General features: G+C 38.5%; 1 protein-coding gene across 2 annotated transcripts in view; it reads right to left on the bottom strand.

The window, feature by feature from the left end:
* The window catches only part of PRORP (protein only RNase P catalytic subunit), a 59,712-nt gene that overhangs the window by 23,669 nt on the left and 15,566 nt on the right, over positions 1–20,477 (bottom strand). For both annotated transcript variants that reach the window (XM_089522114.1, XM_089522113.1), the window contains exon 5: positions 16,698–16,805. In XM_089522114.1, the coding sequence (XP_089378240.1) occupies positions 16,698–16,805 (108 nt within the window). The remainder of the gene's footprint in view (positions 1–16,697; positions 16,806–20,477) is intronic.

The raw sequence follows: 20,477 nt of genomic DNA, 5'->3' as shown, positions 1-20,477 counted from the left end.
CTATTTTATCTTTTAAAATGGTCCAATTTCCTGAACTTCAATCTATGTTCAAGTTCTAGTCTCCGTGTTCTAGTCTCTGGAGCAACATCTAGAGCCTGCTCCATCCTTAACATGACATCCTTTCAAATATTTAAACAGGGCTATCATATCACTTCTTAATCCTCTCTTCTCCAGGCTAAACATACCTGACTCCCTAAGTCTCTCCTCATAGGGGATGATTTCCAGACCTTTCACCATTTTGGTCATCCTCCTCTGGACATGCTCCAACTTGTCAACATCCTTTTTGAATTGAGGTGCCCAGAACTGGCTTTTTTAGCTGCTGCATCACACTTCGACATGTTTAGCTTCTGGTCTACTAGGACTCCTTGATCCCTTTCATTATGTCCAACCTGTGCTGACATACACCTTGGTTAAATGGGTTCAAGTGTGTAGCCAAAATATTTTAATATACTTTTTTTAAAAAGTGGATAAAAAATACAACACCCAGCCTCATACACTTCTCTACAAGTCTCTACAAGTCTGACAAGTGGTAGGGCAGGGGTGAGCAATGTGGCCTATGGGCCTCATGCAGCTTCTGGGACTGCTGTGTGGCCCATGGAGCTCCCCAGAAGCCCCTCAAAGCTCCCAGAACCCCCACACAAACACTACTTAAAAACATTTTGGGGCTAATTTTAGGGCAACATTTTGACAGCAGATTACCCCAAACATCCCAAAACTACCTAAAAAGGCAACAGTTTTCTCCCCTACTGCCATGGATCCCCAAAAGAGACAAAAAAGAACAATAATGGGGGGGGGGGGGATGGCAGCCGCAGGTGACATCATATCCTTTCATGCACACCAAAATGCATGACTGCATCCAGGCAAGTGCAGGAAAAATAAAATGCCACCTGCCTTCTTTCCAGTTTTCCACCCCTGCCACAGGAGAAGTAAATACTATCACAGCGCTAATGGAGTCATTTTCAAACCCTGCTAATCTAATGCTGCCAGATAGTATCATCAACTATACGGATCCAGAACATCCAGTCTTGTAAATTATTTGCTGCCTTAAGCTTACAGGAATACAATCTTGTTTTGATTTCCCCTTTTACTGAAGTAAGATGGTTTCTTTAATATGCATTTCCTCTTAATGGTGGTGTCCACCACGTGGATAATGGTTCAAGATACAATATGACTTTTCTGATGCTCAACGAAACCTATCAAAACATTCTCATCAACAGACTGCTTTTTTTAAAAAAAATAGTGCTACAACAGTGTTTGTGGTATCTCAACACTTCTAATTTTTTAAAAAGTGAAATTTATTTACTATTTTTCTTTATTTTTTTATCTCACTTTCCTCACAGAACTAACCCGAGAGAGCTAAGATGCCAGAGGATTTTTTTTATACCACTTTGAGAACATCTTATTTGAAAATGTAATTAGACCTCTAAATGCTATCCTCTCTATTATTTCACTTTGCATGCTGTGTCAGTATAAAGGAATATTTGTGATTTAAAACAGAAAACTGAATAACCTAAGTAAAATAAGTTGAGCTTGGACAAGACTTTTCAGCCATCCTCTGTATATAACAAGCCTGCATGGTGCATCAGCTCAGTCGCTGCAAATTTTTCAGATGTGTGCACACGTGAGAACACACATGTTTACTTCCAAGATTCTATCTTCCATCCTCCATGTCAACACAATTTTGTGTTCTACAGGTACCATAGATTACTAAAAAGACAAATGAATAGGTCTTAGAGCAAATCAAGGCTTAACTCATGTTGGAAACAAAGATGACTAACCAAAGGATGTCATGCTTTGGGCATATCATGAGACAATGTGGAAAACATGATAATATTCAGTAAAATGAAAGGCAGGAAAAGAGGAAGACAACATTATAGGTGAATTCATTCAATCAAGGAAGCCACAGCCCTTAGTTTAGAAGACAGCTGATGTCTGGGGCTCTTGAAGGTCTCTCATTCATAGAACCATCATAATTCAATGACTACTTGACAGAAAACAAAAAATGGGAGATTTCCAGGGGATTCCAATGGTTTATCTCCCTCACTGGTCTCTTTCTTTCTTTCTTTCTTTCTTTCTTTCTTTCTTTCTTTCTCTTTTTATTTTTCTTTTATTTCTTTTTTCTTCTTTGCAAATACCTGCATGCAGGGCTTAGATAAAGGAATTAACTAAGGACAGGGATACAGCACAATTCTGCACACACTTAACTCAGATGGAATCCCCATAAAATTTGATGGAGTTCACACCAAGTAAACAGGTATATGTTTTCAGCCTAATATTTCTTCTTCTCATATTAACCTTTTATTTTGGGTTAATATGTTATATGCCATTTTAGGACAAAACACACTCCCAAAATTAAATGTGAGTTTCCCAGCACAGTCAGACTGGAACCAAGACATACAAACACTGAGCTATTCTTTGGGCAATAGCAATGGAATAACTAAAATGATCGATACTTATTAACATTTATTTTATAGCATCATCCATGTACATGGTGCTTTACAAACAGTTACAGAACAAAACATTTATAACTACCTTGCATCTTAGTCTTCACAGTAAACTTATAACACTAGCTGTTACTCACATCCCACAGTAATGAGAGCAAGCAGTGATAGTCTATGTAGAGGAAAATTAGTTTCCTTTGACTCATTTTAAACTTGTGTGTTAAATTTCATCAGATGCCCTACAAAACCTATAGCATGTGAAACAACAGCTAAGTGTTTCCCCTTTGTTTTTTTTCCAAACACATGTTCTGTATGCACCTCCAAAATTTCTCAGTCTATGTAAGTAAATTTGGCATCATTTAAGACTGTTCTGATCAGATAGGGGAAACTGTGGTAGGGTGGGGAAATGTAGTCAGAACCTTAAGTGTTATTTTGTAGCATTTATAAGAACTTTTTTGCCACACATATCACAATCTATGCTTCCCTCTTGTGGTCACAATGAGTTATTGGCACTACTTTTTAATTAATTAAGATACCATCTTTGTCTCATAATGGGATGCGAGGCAGTGTAAAACACTTTAACAGCACAAGTCAATTTAAAAACAGTTAATATGGAAGTTAAAACATGATTAAACTAAATTTCTATTTTAAAAACACAAGTGAAAAACAAGTCTTGTTGTAAATAAAAAGCATTAAAAGACACTTAAAAACACAATGAAATAAACACACTACATCTCCCATTAAAAGCTTTATTTGTCCCATGCACTAAAAAGCAAATCTTTTTCTGCTGGTAGAAAGACAGCAGAGAGGGGGCCAGCTGGATCTCCAGGCGAAGGGAATTCCCTAACTTGGGAGCAGCCACTGAGCAGCTCTCTCTCTCATGTCCACATCAGATCTGCCTGGAATGGTGGTGGCGCCAAGAGAAAGGCTTCCCCTACAGATCTTAGAGCATGGTCAGCCACATAATGGGAGATACAGTTTTTCAAATACATAATCTGGACCCAAGCCGTGTAGGGCTTTAAAGGTCACAGCCATACTAATGTTGCTTTGGTGAGGCTACAGTTATGTATATGCTTTCCAAGGAGTAGATTCCACTGTATGCTGAAACTCAACTTGTAAATCTCACAAGTGGATGCAGCAGTTTCCTCTGTTTTGCCCTTCTATTACTCTGCAGTCAAAATTAAACCAGAAAGCGTACAAAAATATTAAACCCATTTGTCATGCAACACCCCATCTATGATACCATATTTCAATCTGGTCTGGAAGATTGTCCAACTATCAGAAGCTTTTCAAGAAGTGCAATGAGATATAGAGATGAGAACAGTGAAAACCAAGTGTCCTGCTTTGGGTAGCTGGAAATTCTTTTCTTAGCCCACCAGTTTTCTAAGAACACAAATGCAATCAATCTGATTCTTGATAAAGCAACTCTTACAGTGGTAATCACAGCATAAAGTGTCAAAGATGTGGATCAATACAGTTATCTAAAAGATTATAAGACTAGGTAATAAGCAAAGTCCTTATGCAATTAAACATAAGAAATATTTTATTCCATTTTCTATTCATGCTAAAGGCAAAGGAAGTTGGGAACACTGCTCTCACAACACATGGGCTGATGGTGAATCCTAAAAGACACGGCTAATGTTTCACAACCTCATGCAACATAAAGGACTCCATTATGGTAATTTCCACAGAGAAAGCTATACTAGTCTGTTTCAGGTAAAACAAAAGATCCTGTGACACCTTTACAACTAATTAAAGCATGACCTTTATTGGACTATAGCTCACTTCTTCAAATGAATGGGATATAAAGTGGAGGTTTAGGAAGCCCATGGTATACATGGTTGGGTGTACAGTGGGCCCTTGCCTTACGCGGGGGATCCGTTCCGGACCCCCCCACGTAAGGCTAATTCCACGTATGCTGGAGCCCCATTCATTTTAATGGGGCTCGTGTGCGGCGGCGTGGCAGCACCCATTCATTTGAATGGGATGCGCTGCCCCACACACTCCCCGCGGCTTGAGCACATACGCTCAAGTCCGCGTAAAGCGTGATTTTAGGCTGCATCAATAGAAGTATAGTCTCTAGATTAAGGGAAGTAATAGTGCCACTCTATTCTGCTTTGGTCAGGCCCCACCTGGAATACTGTGTCCAGTTCTAGGCACCACAATTCAAAAAGGATGTTGAAAAACTGGAATGTGTCCAAAGGAGGGCAATTAAAATGGTGAAGGGTCTGGAAACCATGACCTATGAGGAACGACTTAGGGAGCTGGGGATGTTTAGCCTGGAGAAGAGAAGGTTAAGAGGTGATATGATAGCTCTGTTTAAATATTTGAAAGGAAGTCATATTGAGGAGGGAGCAAGCTTGTTTTCTGCTGCTCCAGAGAACAAGACCTGGAGCAATGAATGCAAGCTACAGGAAAAGAGATTCCACCTCAACGTTAGGAGGAACCTCCTGACAGTAAGGGCTGTTCAACAGTGGAACACACTCCCTTGGAGTGTAGTGGAATCTCCCTCCTTGGAGGTCTTTAAACAAAGGCTGGATGGCCATCTGTCGGGGATGCTTTGATTGTGAGTTCCTGCATGGCAGAGGGTTGGACTGGATGGCCTTTGTGGTCTCTTCCAATCCTATGATTCTATGAAAAAGTAAAGCAATAAGAATCTGTCATCTAGTATGAAACCCAAGTGATATGCCACTGCTTTCCAGAAACCTGAGCTCCCCTGAAGTTTCTTTGTACTGTGCACTAATAAAGTGCTGTTTCTAAAGAGAATGATTGCCCTGGATGGTTGCAGGTGAAACCAAAGACAGTTCTGTTGTATCTTAAACCTCACTGACAATGGTCATGGTTCCACCTCAGTCTCTCAACAGTTGCTACAGACAAGACAATGCAGAAAATATTCCTTGAACCAGAAAATTTGAAAATGAGGGCACTGGCACACTTCTTTGGATATATTTGCAATCGTCCTTTATCAGTATTAGTGAATCTAATGCACAGTAACTAACATAATATATATCAAAGCAGGCATTTTAATGCAGAGGTTGGCATAGGTAATTTCTGGAACTTCCAAAATTATAGAGTTGCAGTCCCTAAAATTTAAGTTTTCCAAGCTTTGTGTTTGTAATCACCAAAAGATATGTTTTTCCAAGCTTTGTGATGTCTTTGGAGCATGCCCTTAAATTAATGGAACATACTTAGAACTCAGTATGTTTGAAATCTGAATGTGAAAATCCAGAAAAATCAATTGATGCATTATCACTTTATGTGGAAGAGAAAAAGCTCCTCCTAGTCTCTTATATAACCAGTTGTTACAAATGCAAACACACAGGGGGGAAAGGATATGCAAATCTGATTTCCTTTGTAGAGGAAGCTGTACTTTAGACAAGGTAGCTAAGATCTGTAGATAGTCTCCTTACAGACTACAAAACCTGAATTGGATTTACATGCCCAGGTTTTGCACTGATGAAATTGAAATTTTGGTATTTTTCTTTGGACACAATTTTGGAGTTTTTTTATGTAGGAGGGTGCTCAGTGCCAAAACTAGTCATAAGTTGGAAACAACTTGAAGGCACGCAAGACACAATGAGATACTTTGGAAATGGCACTAAAAAAAGTGGGGGGGGGATCCCCACCAGTAGTGTCAGTGTCTTCTTGAAATTTGGGGGAAATTATACCTTAAAAGGAGAAGGATAACTTTGAGGATCTTTTCACTTATGTATACCAGTACTAACTGCAGAGCGACTCTGGTTTCAGTAAATAGAAGAGTTTTATTTAGAAATGTGCAAAAAGTTCATGCAACCATACAAAACCAGTGCAACTTTAGGAACCATACAAAGCTATCAGAAAGAAAAGTGTGGAAGGTTGGATAGTGAGAAATTTGGAATTAGAGGGGGTGATAATTACCAGTCCTGAAGATAGGTCCACAGAAAATGCAGATTTGCTCAGTCAGCATCTGAAGGTGACAGAGAGAGAGAAGGAAACTCTCTGCGCGCACCCCCTATCTATAAGCACAGTGGCTATGTCTGGGGCAGATATTTATATCTTATATTACACCCTTGAGATGTGTTTGACATTTCCATATGGTGTAACAAAAGCTTTGACACATTTTCCTATCCAATTGATCAGGGGATCTAGAATGGCTGATGGCTTCTAACTCCAGAGTAATAAAACATTGATCAGATTTGAGACAATCCCTGGATAATCAGACAGGAAGGGTGAATACGAACAGCCTGAGATGAGGTAGAAGGTAGGTATGGTCTTTGACTGTTTTTGCGATGGAACTCAATTTACGTTGCAAGAGAAAGTCTACACTGTAAGAGGAAATGTGAAGAGCTGTGTGTGTAGAGCTGATCAGGAAACTCATTCAGCATTTATTTTAGTACTATCTAGATCTCCCACATGTCTTCAGGTCAGTGTGTAAACTTCCTGGTCTTCACAGGGCATCATGACCTTCCTCAAAGACATGTCCATGCAAGATATTAACTATGAAACTCCATATCCAGCGTAAAGGTTTAGGATATGCTAACAGGACCAAGTCTAACAATGAAGTTAATTTATGTTTCCTATACCTATTATACACATAGCTTCAGGGTAATTTTATACACAGTATTTTTAATAATTTTGTGCATGAAACAAAGTTTGTGTACACTGAACCATCAGAAAGCAAAGGTGTTACTATCTCAGCCACCCATGTGGACAATCTTAGATTTTGGAGTGTTTCAGAGTTTGGAATTCTGGATAAGGGAGACTCACCCTGTATGTATTGCTCATGAAAATAAAAATATTTATTTCATTTACAAAAGTGCACTTAAAAATCAACCTCAAGTAAAAAATAATAATAATGAATTAATTAGCTTATATGCCACCTTTTTCCCAGGCTGAGACCCAAGGCAGCTTCCATAACTACACATTTAGAACATTTAACAAAAAGTTTAAAACCAATTTAAAAACACCACATTAAAACACTATAAAATTGATTAGAAATAATACAAATGTTAAAAACAGACAAAACATACATTTATATTTTTAAAAAATTATCTGCTTAAGCATTAAAAGGATTAAAAAGCATGCTATATCCTTAAAACTCAATGTATTTCTCAAACCGATACTGGATTTTGTTCCTTGAACTCAGTTAAAACACATCTTCACCAACATGTTAATGGTTGCTATAGGAACAATCTATTCAATCACAACACACCAGGGCAATTCCCCCAGCATGTATTTATTTTGTACAGAGAAACTAAAAGTGAAGCTTTCAGTGACAGCAAAGTCCAGCTGATGTAAAAGAGAAATATAAATACAATTTTCCCATTGAAAAGGGATTTCATACTCTAAATGTTTGCTTTTATGCCAGTATTTTCAGTTGACATCTTTCCACCACAAACTAAGCATTTAAGCTAGTACGTTTTCAGACAAAACCAAACAGTTATTAAAGAGTACACGAGTGGCTTGTTCAAAGTTGCAAAAACTTGGTATTTGGAATTTCCTTCAAGTGGTTAAAGAAGCTTAGAATGGGGACTCAAATATTGTATGGCCTAAATCTTTGTGCACATTCCATGCAAAACTTCTCCAATCTTAAGAAGACATTACAGGTTTCCCAAATATGTTAATATTTAATCTCATGTTTAAACATGATTTTTTTCCCATTGGAAAAGGACAGGGAAGTGAAATCTATTCAGACAAATAAGTGAAACCAGGAAGTGAAAATCCTCTAGGAATTTATTTTTCCACACTCACCTTTTCTCCTTCCCCAATGCTGTCATAAAGCACCACATTTTTTAAAGATTAACACTCAAGTGGAGTTACATAACTAATTTCTGTGTTACAAAGCACCTAGGGATCATTCCTTCTAAGGTTTATTGTTACTGGGTAGAGATGGCTGCATTATAAAGAGGTGACACTGAGTGGGAAAAATAATTCTAATAGCACCCTGTTAAAGATGACTGGTAGAGAGATGTGGAGAAAAATACTTCAACCAAGAAAAAGAAGACAACATGAGGCAGTATAAGTCATGGATTTGTAGGATTCCCTGAACAAACCCGGAAGAAACATATTTCAGGCTGTACAAGTGGAAACACATTTTGGTTGCTATAGCAGCTAACAAATATTGGGCAAGCCAGGCAAGTCTGTTCTGTGCCAAACATTACACTGAATATGAGCAGTACTGCAAAAAATTGCAAAACAGCATTTGCTTTTTTAAAATGGAATGTACATTAGGAATATCTTACTGGCAATTTTGTTTCTCTGTTATGAAGGGGGATTCCTCAGACCTCTTGAACTGCCCTATTTCAAAGAACTCTCTTCAGGGCTGTCCCAAACATTTTTCTGCCTGATGCAGAACAGCAAATGACATACACACCCGCAGCCAGATACACAGTGCTCGCACAAATTAAAGATGCAGAGAAAATTCCACAACTCTACTCCTACAACCTCTCCTCACAGGCATTTTTTTCCTTGCTGGAATCATATCCAGTATCATAATTCAGCTATATGGGGGGAAGACATTCGGCTGTGATACTACTGAAGGGTTTCCTTAACCATCTAGCTATTATGTTCTGAAAAAAGTGTTATATATGATTTGGGCACACCTACCTCAGTCAGCTTTATGTGTAGCTTGAGCCTCATGAGACCAAAACTACAAATCTGACACAAACCTATTATTGGCCCTCTCCAGACGGGCCCTTTGCGGCGCGTCCACGATGTGCTAGGGTTGCCTCGGGGCGGCACGTGCACACGCCCCACAACCCTAGCACGTTGTGCACACGCCGCCGTTACGCAGCACCTTTTTAAGCTCCTTTTCTGCTGTGCAGCTGTGCAGCTGCGTCACACAATTTGTATGCTGCGGCACAGCTGTGCAGCAGAGAGAAGCGCCGAGGAGGCACCTCTTCTGGGAGGTCTGTACCCCGCCATTCATTTCAACAATTTTTCCCCAAGTGCAAAAGCCCTACATGGCTTGGGTCTAACCTATTTGAGGGATCACTTGCTCCCATATAATCCGCCTCGCACACTCAGGTCCTCTGTGAGGAATTTACTGTAGCCTTTAAAAACCAGACTAACTGCTACCTCCCAGAGGGCCTTCTCTGCAATTGCTCCCAGACTATGGAATGGCCTGCCAGACGAGATCCTTCAAATTGCCAGCTTAGACAGCTTTAAAAAAGCTGTCAAGACGGATCTCTTCCGGCAGGCCTTTCCTGAATAAAAGTGCCCGGACACAGAATGACTGCCCCCCACATCATGTATTAGCCCACTGCTCTGTCCTCGTTATATTTTTTATTGTGTTTTTAATAGATATTTTAATTGTAACATGTTTAATCCTGTTTTAAGGGGGGGGGATTTGGGACATGCTGTGAATGTGGATATTTTAATATGTTGTGAGCCGCTTTGATTGTCTCGTCACAGAAAAGCGGGATACAAATAAAAGTTTTATTTGTTTATTTATTTATTTATAATATAAACCAAAGGTGAATGAAGTGATAGAGTGGAGTGTTCCATCTGAGAGCACAGGTAAAGAACCCTATTTCTGAATGACTGTCTATCATCATTATCGTCTATTTATATGGTACCATCACTATATATGACACTCTACAAGAACAATTCCCTACCTGCAGGCTTACAATCTACCTAAAATCTACCCCAAGTAAGTCCCAACCCTCACTGCAATAGACTATTCATAGAATAGAAACACAGAATCTTAATGTTGGAAGAGGGCTGCAAAGGCCTTCTAGTCTAACAGTGGTATTTTCAGTAGTGTTTTTCCCCAAATGCAATCTCAAGTACTAAATCCATACTGTTATACTAGAATTCTACCATTTTATACTACTGCACATTGCCTTTAATACTGTTGATAATAGTCCCCTACTGGACCAGTTCTGTAAGATGAGAGTAGCAGACACTGTACTGCAGTGGTTCTACTCCTGTCTACAGAACTGGTTCCAGATGGTGGCATTGGGGGACCTCTGTTCAGTCCAATGCCTATGAAGATGTGTGATGCCACAGGTTTCCATTCCACAGGAAGCTTCTGATGGTAATCTTTAGGAGTTTTGCAGTTTAGTTCCACCACTGTGTTGACAACACTCAACTCTACTTTGTCTTATGATTAGAGTCAATTGGGGCTACACAGGGGGCTGGACTAGTCCCTGCATATAGCAATGGGATAAATAAAGGACAATAAATTGAAGCTTAATCATGATAAAATAAAGACTGTGTGAACCAGTGATTCTTAAGTCTGAGAACTCCATAAACAACCTGTCCTGGATGGAAGTGCACTCCCCATCAAAGACAATGTACATAGCTTGGGAATACTTCTACATCAACTTCTGTTACTGGGGGCCAAAATATACTCCATGGGTCCATTGCCCAACTACATACATTCCTGGACGCATAATGTGGCTACAGTAATTCATGTCCTGGCAACTTCCCTATTAGTCTATTACAATGGGGGATTGCCCTCAAAGATGACTTAGAAGCTACAGCTAGTGCAAAATACAGCATTTGGATTGCTAAACACCTTAAGAAAAATCATATATGATTTTAAAGGAAATGCACTGGATAATATTATTATTTGGTTTCAATTCAATGTGTTGGTGATGATATTTAAGCCCTACATGAGGACCTTGAAACTTGAAATGCTCCTCTCTATATGCGTGCATGAGGATTAAGGTCTTTTGGAGGGGCCGCCCTCTCTCTGTGAGAGTTAGGAGCAATACATGATGTGAGGATGTTGAACAGTATCTTCGATGCAAAGGCACCTAGTTGTGCTATGGTGGTCCAACAGACACCAAAGTTACCTTCAGTCCAACAGCTAGTTAAAACAATGACATGGATGACAGAATTGGGAGCACACTTATCAAATTTGCAGATGACACCAAATTAGGAGGAATAGTTAATACTCCAGAGGACAGGACCAACATTCAAAATGATCTGAATAGACTAGAAAGCTGGGCCAAAGCTAACAAAATGAAATTCAACACAGAGAAATGTAAGGTACTGCACTTAGGGCAGAAAAATGAAATGCACAGATATAGGATGGGAGACACATTGCTGAATGAAAGTACATGTGAAAGAGATCTAGGAGTCCAAGTAGACCATAAGTTGAACATGAGTCAACAGTGTGATGCGGCAGCTAAAAAGGCCAATGCAATTCTAGGCTGCATCAATAAAAGTATAGTGTCTAGATCAAGAGAAGTAACAGTGCCACTGTATTCTGCTTTGGTCAGGCCCCACCTGGAATATTGTGTCCAGTTCTGGGCACCACAATTCAAAAAGGACATTGAGAAACTGGAGCGTGTCCAGGGGAGGGCGACTAAAATGGTGAAAGGTCTGGAAACCTTGCCCTATGAGGAACGACTCAGGGAGCTGGGGATGTTTAGCCTGAGAAGAGAAGGTTAAGAGGTGATATGATAGCCCTGTTTAAATATTTGAAAGGATGTCACATTGAGGAGGGAGCAAGCTTGTTTTCTGCTGCTCCAGAGAACAGGACCAGGAACAATGGATCCAAGCTGCAGGAAAAGAGATTCCACCTCAACATTAGAAGGAACTTCCTGACAGTAAGGGCTGTTTGACAGTGGAACAAACTCCCTCGGAGTGTAGTGGAATCTCCTTCTTTGGAGGTCTTTAAGCAGAGGCTGGATGGCCATATGTCCGGGATGCTTTGATTTGGATTTCCTGCATGGCAGGGGGTTGGACTGGATGGCCCTAGTGGTCTCTTCCAACTCTATGATTCTATGATTCTATGATAATGTTTGTTAATTTTTTTTTAGACTAAAGTCTGGAGTCTGATAATTTTGTCCAAATCTATGCAGGTACATGGTTTAAAATTGTAAAAACCTGTTTTAAAGTGCTAAATTGTTTAATATGCTTTTAGATTGTTCAAATTATCTTGTACTGTTTTAATTTTAAAACTTTTTATTACTATATAATTACTAAAAGTAGAAAAACACAATCTTTTAAATTCTTTAAACATTTAAAATTTAAATTTGATAAGCTCAGCTTCTAATTCCACAAATAACTTGGATGGGAGAATACAAGGTATTCTTGTCAAATTTACAGCTGATATTAAATTAGGAGTGGTAGCACTCTGGGGACAAGATCAGAATTCAAAATGACTGACAAATTGGACAACTTGGCCAAAACTAACAAAAGGATATTCAACAAGGATAAATGCAACATACTACATATAGGAACAAAAACTGGAATGAACAAATACAGAATGAGTGACACCTTGCAGCCACTCAATCAAAAACGTAAGGTTGCAAGTTCAAGACAAGCAAAAAGGGCTCAAGCTCGACTCAGGCTTGCATCTTTCCGAGGTCGCTAAAATGAGTACCCAGGTTGATGGGGGCAAATTAGCTTACAGTTGTAAACTGCTTAGACACTGCTTAGGCGGTATTCAGCGGTATATAAATTTATTTATTTATTTATGGTATTTATACCCTGCCCTTCAGCCCTAATGGCTATCAGAGTGGCTTACAATTATTATTTTTAATTAGATGGTTCCCTGCCCTCAGGCTTACAATCTAAAAGGATCTAGAGGTCTTAGACCACAAGCAAAAAATGAGTTCACAGTGTGCCTTGGTGGCCAAAAATGCCAGTAAAATTCTGGGCTGCCTCAGCAGGAGCTGTGTCCAGATCAAGGGAAGTAACAGCGCCACTTGATTTTGCTTTGGTCAGACCTCATCTAAAATACTGTGTCCAGTTCTGGGTACCGCAGTTTGAGAAGGATATTGATAAGTTGGAATGTGTCCAAAGGAGGGTGACTAAATGACCAAAGTTCTGGAAACAAAGCCCTATGAGGAATGACTTAAGGCGCTGGGTATGTTTAACTTGGAGAAGGGACGACTGAGAAGTGACATGATAGCATTATTTAATATCCAAAGAGATGTCATGTAAAAGATGTATCTGCTCCAGAGATTTTTCTGCTGCTCCAGAGACTTGAACATGAACTAACAGATTCATATTACAAGGAAAGAGACTGCCCTTGATTATCAGAAATAACCTGTTTAGTGTAAGAGCTATTTGACAGTGAAGTAGGCTGCTGATACAGCCTGGAGAATTAATATAGTTTGACACCACTTTAATTGTCATGACTCCATCCCATGGAATTGTGGGTTTTATAGTTTGTTGAGGCACCAGAGCTCAGACAGAGAAGGCTCCCACACAACTACAAATCCCAGAATTCCACACCACTGAGCCATGGCTGTTAAAACAGTTTCAAATGGCATTAATTCTGCAGTGTAGATGCAGCCTACAAAGACTGCTTTTAAGAATGGTGGACTCTTTTTCTTTGGAATTCTTTTAAATTCATATCTTATGTACTTTAGATATGAATTAAACAGATGTTGCATGGTCATCTTTTAGTAGTGCTTTAGTTAGGTACTCCTGCATGGCAAGGTTTCAACTAGATGTCTCTTATGGTCACTTGCAACTCTGTGGCTATATTCAATGGAATTGATTTTTAATTTGATATTAATAGAGCAGCAGCAAAACAGGAGAACTCCAACAGACCATCAGTTGAGTTTCTTTGGTTTTCTCAGTATACCCTTTGGTTATAAGTCAATGCGAAGAGCTCATGTTGCTGCCTCTTGCAGGATTCAAAATACGGGACTAGCTAGAGAAGATCTTGGAAAGTTATTTCAAAGACAAATGGGCATGACAAACTGAAGCCATTCAGAACTGAGCAGTAGTAGGATGGTGCTCTGGAATCAAAGCTATCAACCCATCACTTGTCAGTTATGGGTGGCTTCAGCATAACATTTTATTCATTTATCACCAAATAAACTTTCCAAGCTGTGGGCTTGTTTCCCTACATCATCCTTCTGTTACTGGATTTACAAAAGTATTTGGTATCTAGAGGAAATCTTTGTTGTCTTTAATGGTGGCCGTAATGAATAAAATATAACATGTATGAAGAAGTGGGAAAATTCAAATTCATGATTTCTCAACTTTTGTTCTCTTCACACACACACACACACACCACATTGATATACTAAAATCAACAGTTAAATATACAGTCGGCCCTCGGTATCAGCAGGGATCCATTCTGGAGCCCCCACCCCAGATACCCAAATATATGAATGTTCAAGTTCTTTTTTTCCCCCCAAAGGCAGCACATGTACATGGCCGCACCACCCTTAGGGATAATGGGACTTCACTCTGCCAGGATGCAGAGGAGGAAGAGGAGAGATGCTGCCAAGAGGATCCCGCCCTCACTCTTGCCATGGCTGCCAACCAGGTGAGGCCAGAGGGAGCTACCAGCCACCCCACCCGTAGCTCTTCCTCCTCCCGCAGCAACACACAGACCAGTTGAGACAAGGAAGACAGGGACACCTGAAGTCTCTTTGTCCCTAATGGCAGCACAGCTGCATGCATGCACCACCCCTGGGGACAACAGGGGCTGTCTCTAATAGTGGTGCAGCCACATGCATGCGGCGCCACTGGGGATAACGCGGGCTTGCCATTCACAGATACGCAAATCCACGGATGGCAAGTCTGCAGATACTGAGGGCCGACTGCAGTTTTTATACATATGGATTAGCATGAGGAAAGAATGCAACTCAGCAGTGTTCTTCTCACTTTTTGTACTTTAGATATGAATTAACATGGAGATCATAATATTTGACATTTGTATTTATTGCAGTCTTCACTTCTTAAAAAATAACTGTCCAGCAAAAATGGAAATGATGAAAAATAAAAAAGTTCATCAGAAGAATTACTCAAATTTGCATTACATGACCTACAATTATCTACCACCGACATACTTCTTGTAAATGTTTGAATTGCCTGGGAATATCTTTTACCTACACATCTAATTGTCCTAAATTTCAAAATACAATAGGAATGAGAGTAAAATCCATTGGATCATTTCTTCCCTAGTTTTTCCATTAGGAAAAAAAAATCACCAGTCCCACAAGTTCTGATATTACAAAACAAACTTCCTGACAACTCTAATGCAACATAACAACATCAGACATTAGGCAGCTTAAAATAAAGAAAATATTATGTATTATTCCCAGGGGGAGGGAGATTCCTCTTATTTTGGATTTTTGTAATCCAAACCTCTTGCTTGTTTTATGGAAAAGAAATACAGAGGGGAAAAATAAAACAGGGAGGGATTGCTTAGTTTAAGGAAGATAAGAAAAGGACATATGAATTATCGTATAAAAAATAAATAAATAGATAAATGCAGAGGCAGACAATTTTGCTTTGCTTTATAGGTTCTGCTACAACTCTAGCTGTAATGTGAAGTCGAGGGCTTTCATGGCCTGCATCCATAGTTTTTTGTGGGTTTTTCAGACTATGTGGCCATGTTCTAGAAGAGTTTCTTCCTGACGTTTCACCAGCATCTGTGGCTGGCACCTTCAGAGAATGCTTGCCTGGAAAGGAGTTGGGTATGTATATACTGTGTGAACCTTGGAAGGCAGAAGAGATTTGCATGTGGATTGTTCTGTTGCTAATGGCAGGCCTCAGGGTGGGAGGGTATGCAAAAGAGGATTAGTGTCTGCTTGATTAGTGCTCATTGTCTGCTGGGAAACCCCTGATCCTGGGAGATTTCTCATTTGCATTTACTGAGTCTTCATCTTGCTATTTTTCAGGACTGGTAGCCAAACCTTGTTTACTTTAAACGTTTCCTCCTTCCTGGACAATTTCTCCAGAGAATAGGACTTGGAACAATGGATGCAAGCTACAGGAAAAGAGATTCCACCCCAACCTTAGGAGGAACTTCCTGACAGTGAGAGCTGTTTAACAATGGAGCGTGTTTTCTCAGAGTGTGGTGGAGTCTCCTTCTTTGGAGGTCTTTAAGCAGAGACTAGATGGTCATCTGTCAGGGATGCCTTGATTGTGAATTCCTGCATGGCAGGGGGTTGGACTGGATGGCCCTTGTAGTCTCTTCCAACTCTATGATTCTATGATTCTTGCTTAAACCCAAAATTTCAAAGTCTGTAAACCTAGTTGGACAACTCTCCAAAGTTTAGAAGGGCACGCTTCCCTCTTACCAGACCTTGGAAAGCCCCTACCTATGCTCCCACAATGTCCCAGACTTGTGGAGCCACTGATGTTGTCCCTCTAAAACATTAAATAAACAGCATAAGTGAGTCCACTGTGTTATTTTAATGCATTTTTGTATATTTTTGCTATCAGAACATTTGTATAATTTCAAATACAACCAGTCATGATATGCTGCATCTCGTAAACAGTAAAATATATGTAGGTATTTTAAATACAAAAGTAACACATAATTTCTAAAAACAGTATATCAACACTTACAGTTTGAGATGGATTGTTTTTATGGCAAACTCTAGCGACGTTAAGGCCATCAATCACAATGTCAAAAGGGGGGCGCTGACTTACAAATGTCTGAAATACTTCAAGTTCCTAAAATGAATTAAAAATAGAAAGAGATTAAGAAAAGAATAAGGGGAAAGAGATCTGTTTCACCACACCCAACTATGGGGCGAAACAGACCACCCCTTTGTGCGCCATCTGGATGGCTTCAGAGCACAGCATTTCTATTATCACTTTATATACAACTTTCTAGTTATTGGGTAGCAATGATATACTTTAAAGATTGCAGAAAATAGTTAATCAAGTCTCAGAAAGAAAGGGGCTAGCACATATCTAGTCTGCAAAACCTCTTAAAAACTTAGCTAATATTTGTGGTACACATTTGTTTCCATAGTTTCATATTTTATGAAATGTAATAAATAATTCTACTTTAGCTAGGCTAAAAGTAGAAGATGGAGATATTTATTTTATGCCAGTTTGAGCACTGTACTTTATGTAAGTTGGAGAAACAGACCGCCAATAAATGGTGGCATCAGGACAGAGTGAGGGCATGGTGACGGCACGCCACTCATCCCGACTCCGCCCCCAGGGTGGCATGATGCCGCACACCCCACCGCATGGCGGGAAGCATCATGCCACATCTTTAGCGCAGGATTTACAGTGCTGAGCCAAAAAGCTGCTGAAGAGCGGTGGCAGGAGTGGATAGTACATCCTTTCCATGGTGCAAAATGGAGCCACGTCTTAGGGACGGTATGTTCAGCCCCTCTGTTTCTTATCAAACACTGGGCAGAACTCTTTTTAAATTACACTGAGGGCATTCAGTGGGTCCTTGGTATTGGTTGGGATTTGGAAATGTGATTAGGGGTGCAAAAGAGATAAAGGGATATAAAATAAATAAAGAAGTGATCAAGTTGAATTTATTTGCAGATGATGCTCTGATAGTGACACAGAAACCGAATCAAGCTGTAACCAAGTTATTGGAAATATTTCAGAAATTTAAAAACATTTCTGGGTTTAAATTTAATATGGATAAATCAGAAATAATGTTTATGAATACGAATTGGCGGGAACAAAAATAAATCCAAATTGTGTCAGGATTGAAATTGGGGATTAAAAATATGAGATATTTAGGTGTAAATTTATCAATTACATTAGATAATATTGTACAAAGTAATTATAATCAATTATGGAAAAATAATAATCAAATTTCTAAATGGGCAAGTAAAAATTGGAAAATGCTAACAAAAATTAGAATGTTCAAAATGATGATACTACCAAAGTTTTTATATTTATTTCAAAGTATCCCAGAAACAATTCCTAGTAAAGTTTTAAAGAAATGGGATAGGTCAATATTAAAATGGATATCAGGGAATAAAAAAGCCAGATTATCTAAGACATTATTATATGAGCATCAAAGTAATGGAGGGTGGAGAGTTCCATCACTCGAATTATATTTTGAGGCGGTTCAATTGCTAAGGATGATAGAGGTAGAATATAGCCATAACACAAAGTGGGTTAAATTAGAAAGACAGAGCAATCAAATGGAGTATGTCTCTATCTTTCAGGGGAAAATATGGGGGGGAGGGGGAGAAAAAGAGAAAAGAATTGGTCCAATGAGGGTGAATTATAAAATATGAGAGAAGTGGAGTAGAAACCTGGGTATAAAAAATAGGAAGTGACTACCAATTGAATATTTAAATAAAAGTAACAATGAAGATCTTGGAAAGATATTTAAAAAATTAAAGAATAAGAGATTTAAAATAATTGGAGATTTATATGATTTAACAGGGGTACGAATACAGGAAGAAAAATTAAGTATTTAAATAGGTAAGCAATACTGGATTCAAATAAAAGGGATAATAAAATTGCTAGATGAAACACAATTAAATATTTTTTTAATTTTTATTTTCTTAAGTAAAAAAAATATAAACAGACTTACACACAAAAAAACCACTGTTAACATATATACACTAACAAGACCAGACTAACAAAAAAAAACCCCAATATATATACATGTTATCCATAATTCTCTTAAACAATGCATTCTCATCACTTCCAGAAGATCATTTGGTACCCTTCTTCTTCAACTTAAAATAGAATACTCCCATTGACTTATAGTTATACATTTATCCTGTACCAAGTATATATAGAGGGGAAAGAAAGAAGAGAGAGAAAAAATTATATACAAACAGCTTTTCCCTGCTTATGAACACAATGTAAAAAAATATCAAAAGGAGAGAGGGAGAGGAAAAACTGTATTTTTTCCCCTTTATTCTCTCCATCAGGATATATTATTATCATGTATTCCCTATGTCTTCTTAGTTCCTGATTGTAGTACTTTCGTTACATCATATAAGTTTAAACATCCCCATTCTTCCTTGACAATTTCAACCCTTTCATTTCTCAGGCTGGCTGTAAGTATATCTAAACTTTTAGCCTCCCTAATTTTAACCATCCATTCTTCAACTGTTGGTATCTGTGGGCTTTTCCAGAGTTGGGCATATAGAATTCTGGCTGTAGTAATCATATATCATATTAAGTGAGAGACTTTCTTTGCCTTTTTACCTTCCAAAAAACTAATCATATTCAACAGGAACAAACGAGGATCTAATGGGATATCTAATTGTAAAAAATTTCTCATCAATGATTGTATATTTCCCCAATATTCCTTAGCTTTGGTACAACTCCACCATATGTGTAAGTAATTACCTTCATGCTTATCACATTTCCAACATTTTCTGCTCACTGTTTTGTAAATCTTATTCAATTTAACAGGAGTCATGTGCCATTGATACATCATTTTAATATATTTTTCCCTATAGTTTTGACATAAGGTGAATTTTCTAGTATCTCTCCATGACTTTTCCCATAATTCCATATCTGTATTTTCCCTAGATCTTGCAACCATTTTACCATGCAGTGTTTTACTGTTTTGTCCTCTAAATCTCTTCTTTTCAGGATTCTATAATATCTTGAAAGGTGTCCTTTTTTTTCTTTACTTTCTATAATCTTATCCAGTTCATTTGATTCCCTGGTAATTCCAACTTTGTTACAATCTAGTCTAAATCTTTCCACAATTTGAAAATAAGTATACCAATCTATTCTAGTGTTCTCCATTTCCAACTGTTCCCTGGTCTTTATAGAAACCATTTCATTACTTCTCCAAACTGCGATATCTGAATATCTAAGCCAAGTTTTATTTTTATCCTTCGATCTCTTATACAGGGCTTCCTGTGGGGATACCCATAGCGGAATTTGTCTATAGAACAAAGGTTTAATTTTATTCCAGATTAACAGCAAAGACCTTCTAATGAAATGGTGTTCAAAATCTCTATTTTCTTTTACTTTGTTATACCAGAGAAAAGCATGTATACCAAATGTTAAATCATTGCCTTCTAGTAAAAGTAGTTTTTCATCATCTAGTATAAACCACTTTTCTAGCCAACACAAACAGGATGCAAAGTAATACAATTTAAGGTTAGGGAGAGCGCAGGCTCCTTTATCACATTCGTCTGTCAAGATCTTCCATCTTACCCTGGCTTGCTTCCCTTCCCATAGAAACTTAAAGAGTTCTTTTTGCCATATAGAGAAAACTTTCAGATTAGATATTATTGGAATATTCTGGAACAATTAAATATTGATGACTAAAATGATTTATTAGAAGAAATAATTTAAAAAAATTAGAAGAGGGTAAAGGACTAATAGGAAAAATTTATAAGAATATATTAACAACCCAATTTAGAATGACAGAGGGATTGACAA

Source organism: Sceloporus occidentalis, unplaced genomic scaffold (genome assembly GCF_023333645.1).
Source record: "Sceloporus occidentalis isolate IW3139 unplaced genomic scaffold, rSceOcc1.0.p SCAF_4, whole genome shotgun sequence".
Classification (NCBI taxonomy): domain Eukaryota; kingdom Metazoa; phylum Chordata; class Lepidosauria; order Squamata; family Phrynosomatidae; genus Sceloporus; species Sceloporus occidentalis.
Note: the sequence above shows the minus strand (reverse complement) of the source record. Positions and strands in the feature narration are given on the sequence as shown.